Genomic DNA, 11,388 nt, shown 5'->3' on the forward strand with positions numbered 1-11,388 from the left:
CCCATCAGGCTAGTTTCTGTGTTCTCTGGAACAGAGACAGTATCTAGCTCTTATTCCTGGTATCTTACAAATAGCAGATGTTCCAAAGATTCAATGCCCCAAGTAAGACACCCAATGCCCCAAATAAGAGTTTCATGAAATTGAAACAGTATGTAGTGAGGGGAAATAAAAGCAAGTAGGATGAAAGACAGTGAATGTCAAAGAAGTGAATAAATTATACCCACAATGTGTGTTTTGGAGACAAAAAGAAAAATTTTATATTAGCTGTGAAGATGGCATCTTATTCACTGTATCTTCTAGAGGCCATGTAGTAGTCCCTCAAAATATGCCAAATGTATTGGGTTGAAAATTGTGTCCATGATCCTATTTGCAGAAGAATGTGATGTGATGCTCACTTTGGAACCAGAAGAGCACTGCTATCATAGTCTCCGTGGATTGCCCTAAGAGGCAAGGACTTAAGTACAATTCCAGAAAATAGCTTAAAGTCGAAAAAGCAAGAAATCACATGGTCTGGCTAAAAGTTGTGAGAGAAACAAAGAGAGCATTCGGAAAACATGGCCAAGACACTGAGAGGGAGATCTACAATGGAAGAGAGAAACTAAAAACACGTCTGGATTTGAGTATTAAGCCTAAGCACTGGAAATGAAATCGATGTTCTGGACACAGGCCTCTGAAGTAAACTCAGCAACAACTGGGCAAAACAATAGAAGACAAAACTTACCACAGACACACGGGCAAGAATAACAGGAAATCCAAAGGCAGAGACAACAATTCCAGTAGTGAAAAAATACGCCAGCTCCCGGCAGGCACTACTTGTGGCGTCGGAGTCATAAGTTGCTCTTTTGGCAATGAAATAGGGGATGGGAGAGATGACATGAAATATCAGGACAAACAAGGGCCAGTAAACGCTGTCGGGTGGACCCAGAAGAAACGCAGAAAGAGAAGTTATGGTTACATTTTAAAGACACGCTGCCATTTCAAAGTCAGAAGCATCTTCAATGTCTAGGTCAAACAATCATTCATTTAGTTGTCAATACTCGTACATGAGATGATTTATACCAGGAACAGATAAGATGTAATGATTAAAAATTACTAGTCCGTTAATACGTATATAATTTACATGGTGTTTAAAAAAAAAAAAAACAACTACACAATGTGTAATCTAGAATCTTTATTGTTTTCCGTTATTAGTGAGCTGTAAATTTTTTTTTTAAGATTTTATTTATTTATTTGACAGAGAGAGAGCACAAGCAGGAGGAGCTGCAGGCAGAGGGAGAAGCAGGCTCCCCGCTGAGCAGGATTCCAGGACTGAGCCACCCAGGCGCCCCCTGAGCTGTAATTTCTTAAAGACAGAATCTTCACTTAGTGAAGATGACTTCACCTAGTTATCTTTGCTTTCCCTACAGAACACAGTACAGTGCTTTGAACATGCTAATTCAGTAGAGGTCTTTTGAGTATATGCATGTTGGAAACCTTTCAGTGGCTTAGAAAAACACAGATTCCTTGCCCTGGCCTAGAAAGCTTTGTATGATCCATTCATTTTGTGCCATCTTCTCTTCATCCACTCAATAGCCACACCAGCCTTTTTTCTGTTCCTTGAACATCTGAGCTCATCCCTGTCTTAAGGCTTCTGCACTAGCCATGCCCTCTGCTTGGAATGCTCCCCTCCTGCTCTTCGCATTGTCTGGCTCCTTCTTATGTAATCTAAACTGAGAGGTCTCCTTCTACAAGTGGCTCTTCCTAACCATTTAATTTTATTTATTTATTATTATTATCATTTTTTATTGAAGTATAGTTGACACACAATGTTACAATAGTTTTCAGGTGTACAACACAGTGATTCAACAAGTCTATACATTATGTTATGTTCACAAGTGTAGCTACCACCTGTCTCCATAGATCACTATTATGATGCCACTGACTCTATTTCCTATGCTGTGCCTTTTATGTGCCTTTTAACCCCGTGACTTATTCATTCCATAACTGGAAGCCTGCATCTCTCACTGCCCTTTGCCCATTCTGCCCATCCCTCCACCTCCCAAACCAACCATCAGTTTGTTCTCCTCAATAAGTGGTGGTAGGAAACCTGAATAGCTACATGCAAATGAATGAAACTGGACCACTTTCTTACATCATATATAAAAACAGACTCAAAATGGACTAAAGACCTAAAAGTGACATCTGAAACCATAAAACTCCTAGAAGAAAACACAGGCAATAATCTCTGACATCAGCCTTAGTAACATTTTCCTAGATATGTCTCCACAGGCAAGGGAAACAAAAGCAAAATTAAACTACTGGGACTACATTAAAATAAAAAACTTTTGCACAGTGAAGGAAACCATTAATAAAACGAAAAGGTAACCTACTGAATGGGAGAAGATATTTGCAAATGATATATCCAGTAAGATGTTAATATCCTAAATATATAAAGAACTTATACAATTCAACACCAAAAAACCCCCCAAGTGATCCAATTTAAGAAAGGCAGAGGACCTGAACAGATATTTTTCCAAAGAAGAAATACAGATGGCCAACAGACACATGAAAAGATGCTCAACCATCACTCAACAACAGGGAAATGCAAATCAAAACCACAATGAGATATTATCTTACACCAGTCGGAATGGCTAGTATCAAAAAGACAAAATAAAACAAGTATTGGCAAGAATATGGAAAAAAGGGAACCCTTGTGCACTGCTGATAGGAATGCAAATTGGTGCGACCACTGTGAAAAACAGTATGGAGGTTCCTCAAAAAAAAAAAAAAATCAGAGTTACCATATGATCCAGTAATTCCACTACTGGGTATCTACCCAAAGAAAACAAAAAAACACTAATTTGAAAAAGACATATGCATATCTATGTTCACTGCAGCATTATTTATAATAGCCAGGATACAGAAGTAACCCAAAAGTCCATCAATAGACGAAGAGATAAAGAAGATATGGGAGATACATACATACACACACACACACACACACACACACACACACGAATATTACTCAGCCATAAAAAAGAATGAGTTCTTGCATTTGTGATGACATGGATGAACACAGAGGATATCATGTTATATGAAATAAAACTGACTATCCATTTTAAATACTTCAAGTTACCCTAAGTACACTGCTCTCTTAACTTTTTGCACACACTTATCCCTATTTGATATTTCCTTGTTATGTGAACAAGAATCTAACTTGTCTTAATCAATCACCATTTATCTCCATGGCCTAGAATGAGGTATTCCATTAATACTTACTGAATAAACAAAATGACTTTTAAGTATGAAAGTTATAAAAATAAATATGCTTACTAGCAAAAATTTTAGATAGCCTTTACTGTAAGAGGCAACTATAATACTGTAATGTTTTGCATTATTTTAAAAATTGCCATCTGCTTTTCAATTATATTTTCTCTATAACTACTTCAAAAATATGTTTCTCCATCAGGTAGATGTTTATTATGCTTCATTCCTTAAGTGAAAAAAAGCACAGTCTCTACTCACGTTTAGATAGCCACATCCCAGAAATACATAGCACCACGATGGAGACCCACCCTGAGAGCCGGCACCTCTAAGCGGAGGTTGTGGTAAAGCTACACTGTGATGAAAGCTTCTTTCAGCCACAGATTAGGAGTGCAGGATAGTAACCAGAAAGCGAGAAGGGAAAGGAACCTTCATCAAGAGGACTCAGGATGTAAACATTGAATTTTAACTCCTGATTTCAAATTACAGGGATTTTTGTGTGTTTCAAGAATCACCAAACAGTATCGGTGAAGGGCCTTTAGAGATTCTCTAGTTCAAAGTCCTTATTTTACCAGTGAGGAAATGGAGATACAGAGAGGAGAAGAAGTCTGGAATAGAGCCAGCTGGGACCTGACATGCCCACAGCCAGGAGCTCTTAATTCTTCCTAGAACACAGTGAGAGTTTTCTGTAGAACAATGTAGGAGACTAAATTCCCATTCACAGTAAGCCATCAATATTCACCTACAAGAACTGTTAATATAGAAGCAACCTTGTTTATACACAAAATTTAAATATTAAATGTTAACTCTTCAGAAAACATGTAGGCCAGAGATTGGCAAACTTCTTCTGCAAAGATCAAACAGTAAATATTTTAGACTTTACAAGCTGCAAGCTCTCTCTCTCAACTACTCTGTCCCTGTAGTAGAAAAGTAGCCAAAAATAGTACCTAAATGAGCGTCGCTGAGTTCTGATAAAATGTTAATTACAAAAATAGGCATCAGGCCATATTTGGCCTGTGTGCCAGTTTGCTGACTCCTAATGTAGACGATAATCCCAGGTTATCATCGTTAAGATACAAAACTAATTTCTCAACCGACTGAGCCACCCAGGCACCCCTGGGGTGAGAGATTTGAACTCATCAATATCCTACTGACTTGCTCCAGTTGGTTTAAGTTAGTTCCATCATCTTCTGTGCAGTTAGTTGCTCACGCCAATCACCTGGGAGGCAACCCCAAACCCTTTCCCCTTGCTGAACCCTGACGTCAGTTAACAAAACCTGTTAGTTCTGCCAACCTGGATTTCTCTCCTTCCTTTCTTCCCACTGCTACTGCCATGGCCCTACATTCTGCCTGACTTATGACAGCAGTGCCCTGCTACTCACCCTGACTGCACTCTCAGCACCTTGCTACCCACACTCACACTTGGGTCAGATTGACCTTCTTAAAACGTAAACCCCCTCACCCTCTAAACCTATTCTCGAGATACTTCTCCAGCTCCTACTGCCTGAAGTATAAAATCTCACCTCCTTCACATGGCATACAGCGCCCTAAAGGCTGACTGATTCCACATCCTTGACCAACCCTTCTTCTGCCCACCCCAGCTACACTCTATGCTGTACCATAATGAACCACATGTGGTTTCCTCAACAGTCTATATGCTCTCATGTCTGTAAGCCTCAGCATAGGACTTCCCTACTGCCCAAAGTCCTCCTTCCCCAGTTATCCGCATGGCCTGCTTCCTTATTTCCTTTACATTTCTGCTCACATGGTACCCTCTCCAAGAGGCCTGCCCTGACCACTCTCTCCCAGGCCTCTGTGCCCTTTATCCTTTATTCTTCATAACATTTCTGCCACTGATAGAATGGACATTTTTGAATCCGTTTATTGTCTGTCTCCCCCACTGAAATACACCCTCTAAGAGAGCAGGGCCTTGGGTCTCTCAGCTCTTAATCCTCCGTTCCCGTAACGGTGGCTGCTACATGGTAAGCACTCGACTAACAGCTGCTGAATAAAGAAATTTTCTTGAATGTTCCCTCTGCCTGGAATGCCCTCCTCTAACTCATCAGCCCCACAAACTTTTATGCAGGCACCACATCTCGGCTTAAAGAGCACTGCTTCTCTGCAGCTCTCCCTGACTCTCCCAGGGAGACTCAAATACGCCTTCTCAAAGCGCTCAGTGTCCTTTGCACTCAACTCCACTACAGATCAACTGGATTGCTGCCTGCCTGCCTGCCTCTCAGGCACAACAACTGTGAGATCCTTAAGGACAGGATTGTGTCTCTTCATTCTTGTATCCCCAGCTGGTCCAGAGTAGGTGCTCAGTCAGTGCTTACTAAATGAATACATCAAGTTTAAAAAGAACTTTTCTCTCTGTACAGATACAACTGACCCGTGAAGGGACCTGGACTTCACTTGGTGCTACACTGACCAAACTTGCTAACACTCATACTAATGGTGATGAAGGTACAAAAACAGGAATAGTTCTTTTGGAGATGATAACTTACCCATAATCTTCTAAGGCACATCCCAGCATGAGAAAAGTCAGCCCAATAGCTCCACTGAAGGATAATGCCACGAGAGCTGTGAAAAATAAAACCAAGAGTTAAAGATCCCAGATCAGTGGTTGCCAGGGGCTAGGGGAGGAGGGGAGGAGTGGGGGAGTGCTTACTAATGGGTATGGAGTTTCTTCTGCGGGTGATGAAATGTTCTGGAATTAACTAGTAGTGATGGTTGCACAACCTTGTGAATATACTAAAAACCCCAGAATTTTACACTTTTTTTTTTAAGATTTTATTTATTTATTTGACAGAGAGAGCACAAACAGGGGGAGCAGCAGAGGGAGAGGGAGAAACAGGCTCCCCGCTGAGCAGGGAGCCCGACGTGGGGCTCAAGCCCAGGACCCCGGGCTCATGACCTGAGCAGAAGGCAGACGCTTAACCAACTGAACTACCCAGGCACCCCCAATTTTACACTTTAAAAGGGTTAATTTTATGGTATGTGATTTATACCTCAATAAAAACATTCAATTAAAGAAAGAATTAAAAGGTTCCCAATTTAAGCAAAAATAGTGATTTACCTATTTCATTAGCTGATGTCACATTTGACTGGCAAATGACTGCCTATGCCCACCACTTTAAAATCATTAGGTGAGAAAGGTCTCAAGCATTTCCCAATCCCTATCTAATACATAAATTCCCTCTTTTCATCATAAGAGGCCAGCCAGCCTGTCTGCACAACTCCAGTGAAGGGAACTCACAACCACCTGAGGCAGATCATCTTCTTCTGACAGTATCCAAATGCTGAAAATCCTCTCTCTAAATTATATCCCAAACTACCTCACAGTAATATACATACCCTTTGATCATTTTGCCTCCCCCAACCACAGTACTTCAATATTTGAAGACTGCTTTCTTCATAGAAAATTATTCCCAACTAGTATCCACCAAATAAAATATTTATTCCCTGCATTTGTTCAACACTAATCTCTGAGGGGGCAGGAACGTATTTGTCCTTGTAACTCTGCTGAGTGGGAGACAGAGCATTAGGGCCGTTAAAGAATCTTGAGCTCTGAGTCACCACCAACAGGGGTTCAAATCTTAACACTGCCACCAACTGGTTGTGTGACCTCAGAGAGAAACCGAACCTCTCTCCATCTGATTTCTCACCTGTGAAATGGGAATAAACGGTACCACCTTATCATGGAGCTGATGGGAAATAAAGGAGATAATCTATGGGAAGTGTCTGGCAAAAGGAGGTGCTCCATAAAGAAAGGTTGCCTGATGAAGGATCTGCTCTTTTTAGCAACGTTCTTTCCTAAAGGTATAAACCCAAAGCACAGGACACAATTTAGCCAAATTTCCTTCTAAAAAAATCCATAATGCTCAAAATTATTCAGTAACTTAATTAACATTTTGATTGCTTCCTTTTACTTTAAGAGATTTGGGAAGACTGTCTTATAGGAAGATGCCAAGGTGCTTTTTAAAAACATCTGCAAGTATACAGACATTAGGGGACAAGGAAGGGCTGTCAATTTTAATTTTTATATTTTTCCATGTAGTACATGTCACTCTTTAAAGAAAAGCTTACAAAACTAACTTTTCACATTTTTCATGACAGATGGTCTTTTCCTGATTGGCACTGTGCCTGACCATCTGCATCACTCCCTCCTGCAGACCTTTCAAAGCTAGGAACCATAGATGTCTTCTCTCTGTTCTGTGACACTGATCTCTCAAGGGTCACAAATGTACCTCCAGCTGATTCTTTTTTTTCTTTTTTCAGGAATCACATCCTCTGCCATCTTTTAAAGTTGGATCTAACCAGGAATCCAATTTCATTTCTTTCCACTGTACATTTCTACTGAGACACTGCATTCAACCCAAAGCTCCCTGGTACCACAAGGGCCAAGCCACATCTGATGTTGCAGCCCAGAACAGGTCCTAAGAACTAGGCCTGCACCTCCTACTCCACTCTGGACTTCTCTGCCTGGGTAGCCAACAAGGACCTCAAATTCAACATGTGTTAAACTGAAACATCCCACCCTCTCCTTCCAAACACACTTCTTCCCTTTAAGTTCTATCTTTTTTTTTTTAAGGTTTTATTTATTTATTTGACAGAGAGAACAAGCACAAGCAGGGGGAGCGACAGGCAGAGGGAGAGGGAGAAGCAGGCTCCCCACTGAGCAGGGAGCCGGATGTGAGGCTGCATCCCAGGACCCTGGGATCATGACCTGAGCCAAAGGCAGATGCTTAACCGACTTGAGCCACCCAGGCGCCCCTTTAAGTTCTATCTTGAAAGACCAACCAACACTATCATCACACTCTGTCTTAGAGAAAATTAGCAAGTCAAGGTGACTCAATCTCCCAGTTGTCACTCACACCTACTGCTATAGACTGAATGAGTGTATCCCCTCCCCAGACTCATGTTAAATCCTAGTGCCAATGTCATGGTATTTGAAGCTTCCGGGAGGCGATTAGGTCATGAAGGAGGGGCCCTCATGGATGGGACTCCGGAGCTCCCTTGCCTGCTCTATCACGTGAGGAGGACACAACGAGAATACCGCAGTCTATAAATCACTAAGCAGACATTCACCAGACCCTGAATCTGTTGACACCTTGATCTTGGACTTCTCGGGATCCAGGACTGAGAAATAAACGTTTGCTGTTTATGCCACCCAGTTTCTGGCATTTTTGTTAGAGCAGCCCTAAAGGAATGAGATGTCCACCCTCTTCTCTTGAACCCGCCCTCACCATCTCACACCTGCCTCCAACTGTGACTCTTGCAATCCATCCTCCACGTGGCAGGCAGTGATCTCTCAAATAAACAGCGATGGTATCGCCCCTTTACAGCTGCTCTCACAGCCTGCGGAGTTGTTTGGCACATGTTCTCTCCACTTGGAAAAAACTCCGTCCTTGCTCCATTTACCTTACTGACCTTTTTAGATTCAATGCAAAATTGCCTCTTTAGTGAAAGCAGTCCTCTTTCTCCCAGGAGCAGGGTTAAATAATCCCATTTGTGTGAGTTTCCTGGGGCTGCTATAAATGTACTACAAAGTGGACCCTTTAGAACCAGAGGATTTTATTTTCTCACAGTTCTGGAGCCTTGATGTCTCTAATCAAGGTGTTGGCAGGGCCATGCTTCCTCTGAAGGTTCTAAAGCAAGAAACTTTCCTTGCTTTTTCCTAACTCCTCGTGGTCACTGGCAATCTTTGGTGCTTCTTGGTGTCTACCTGCATCGTTCCAGTTTTTGCCTCTGTTTCCATGTGGTGTTCTCCCTATGTCTCTACATGCAAATTTCCTTTTTTACAAGGACACCACTCACTGGATTAGGGCACACTCTAATCCAATATCATCTTAACTTGATAACATCTGCCAAGATCCTATTCCCAAATAAGGTCACATTCACAGGTACTGGGGAGTTAGAACATGACCACTTCTTTTGAGGGATACAATTCAATCCACAACACCATCACTGTGCTCCTCCTGTTATCTAAGCACACCTTGGCCACTTCAACAGTAATATAATTATTTCCAGTTCTGTCACCCCAAAATTACTTTTATCTTTTTATCCCAAGTCATAGGCATACTGTATAGTCCCTCAATAAAAGGTGAACTATCTGTAAAATGCTTTTTTCCTTTAGTCCTTTTCCATTTCATAGTCTATCTTCTTTTTCACTACAACACAATTTCTACCACATTTACACATAACCATTTTTATTATTTGATAGTTTGGGGGCATGACTAAACAGCACAGTGCAGTACTGAGATACTAATTATCACCTGTTCTGCACTGGCTTCAAACAGACATGTCACACACTGGACACCGTCCAAGTATATCGTATTTACTAAACTGATATAAAAGTCAGCCAGAAATAATGATAAAATGTGTCTGCCGCTAAGAGCTCACATACTCAAATTTCAGAGTGCACACACATGCACGCAAATCTCTCTATACATGTTTATAGCAGATACTGATTAACCAGGAAAATCCTTGGGTACAAATTCCAAAGAGGACAGTAATTCCAACATAGAAACAAGTTACACTACTCAATCAAACATTAGAAATCGAATGGTTTCCCACGAAAATAACAGGAAGCCTTCCAATAGCCTCTCCCACCGCTGCCATCTCCCATTTCTCTAAAGGCATACAGATAAGGGAAGGGGTATTCTCGGTACCCCCTTTTTTAACTACCCCATTCAAAAACGTACTGTGCAAACACTACTTTCTTGTCCGTCCATAAACACTAAAGAAAGTAGCGATAACATTCCACCTAATCCACAACTACGAGAAATACAGAATTTCTGGGGGCTTTCCGTTGCCTGCAGTCAACTCTGCTCAACTGGAAAAATTCAGTACCGAGAAGATTAAGAGCCCCGGTACCGAGAAGACTAGAGACAATGGCTGCTCTGGAGGAAATGGGAAACTGCGGAGCTGCAGGAAGAGGGAGGAGAGGCGTTAGGGTGGACATGTCAGGAAGTGGAAACCCAGTCTGTTTAAAACTCGGCAGAGGTGGGGGCGGGGGGGCGCTCCGAGGAACTGAGGAGCCGGGAGGTAATGCCAAGGGCCAGGCCGGGTGTCCCGGGAAGGCACTGCTCCTGGCTCCGCCTGGAAGGCCCCGGAGAGCCTGGCAAGAGCGTGAAGACCAGTGAGATTCCACCCGCACCCCGCGGGGCAAAGGGAGAGGGCGAACGCCTCCCCCCGCCCCGAGAGGCAAGGAGGGCGGCGGGCCTAGGGGATGCCGTTCCCCGCCCACGCGCTGAAGGCTCAGTTCCAGGCTTAGCCCGGGACGGAGGCGACACCCCACCGCAGGACCAGGGAGCGAGCGGGGGGCCACGCATATACCTTTAACACCCGCCATATCTCCCGAGCTGGGGCCGCGGCTGCTTCCGGCTTCCTGCCACCGCCCGGCTGCAGCCCAGACCCGGCCCCGCACCGCACCGCGGGTCCCGGGCCCGCCCCTTCACACGGAGCCCCGCCCCTGCCGGTCCAGATCCGCCCCGCCCCGCTCCCCAGAGCCCCGCCCCTGGGGTCCGAAACCCGTCTCGCAGAGCCCCGCCCCTGCCGGTCCCGATCTTCCCCGCCCCTCCACCCGGAGCCCCGCCCCTGTTGGTCCAAGACTCACATCGCAGAGCCCCGCCCCTGGCGATCCCGATCCTCCCCGCCCCGCCACGCACAGCCCCGCCCCTGCTCGTCCAAGATCCGCTACGCCGAGCCCCGCCCCTGCCGGTCCCGATCCGCTCCTCCCGGTCCCGATCCGCCCCTCCCGGACACGCACAGCCCCGCCCTGTTTGTCTAGGATCCGCCACGCGGAGTCCCACCCATGCCAGTCCCTTGTGGGTTTCAAGTTCACTCCAGATGCATACAGCCCGGCGGCTGGGGTCTCGATCTCTCCCGGCCTCGCCACTCAGAGCCCTGCCCCCGCCGTTCCCTATCGCCTCTGCCCCTCCACTCAGAGCCGGATCCCAGCGGGTCCCAAGCTCACTCCCGCCACGCAGGGGCCCCCCCCGCGCCGCGCAAAGCCCCGCCCAGTTCGTCCATAATCCCGCCTCTAGCCCGCAGAGTTCCGTCCCACCCAGTGATCCAGGTCCTGAGCTTGTCCTGGAAACGAAGTCTCAGCGTGTAAACCCGACCTTGCCGCTGGAGCCCTCC

The 11,388-nt window shown here is 44.6% G+C and overlaps 1 protein-coding gene across 5 annotated transcripts in view; it reads right to left on the reverse strand.

Moving 5' to 3' along the window:
• The window catches only part of LEPROT (leptin receptor overlapping transcript), an 87,242-nt gene extending 76,154 nt beyond the window's left edge, over positions 1-11,088 (reverse strand). For 2 of the 5 annotated variants that reach the window (XM_025871779.2, XM_073896617.1), the window contains exons 1-2: positions 10,582-10,708; positions 5,748-5,823 (exon numbers count right to left, since the gene is read on the reverse strand). In XM_025871779.2, the coding sequence (XP_025727564.2) occupies positions 5,748-5,823; positions 10,582-10,597 (92 nt within the window). In that variant the 5' untranslated portion in view covers positions 10,598-10,708. Of the gene's footprint in view, positions 1-721; positions 909-5,747; positions 5,824-10,581; positions 10,709-11,057 lie in introns of those variants that run through there. The other 3 variants (XM_073896616.1, XM_073896618.1, XM_025871778.2) reach the window with 3 other exon arrangements.
• Positions 11,089-11,388: the final 300 nt, after the last annotated feature.

Source organism: Callorhinus ursinus, unplaced genomic scaffold (assembly GCF_003265705.2).
Source record: "Callorhinus ursinus isolate GAN/ISIS: 27379988/994484 unplaced genomic scaffold, GSC_fseal_2.0 scaffold9, whole genome shotgun sequence".
Classification (NCBI taxonomy): domain Eukaryota; kingdom Metazoa; phylum Chordata; class Mammalia; order Carnivora; family Otariidae; genus Callorhinus; species Callorhinus ursinus.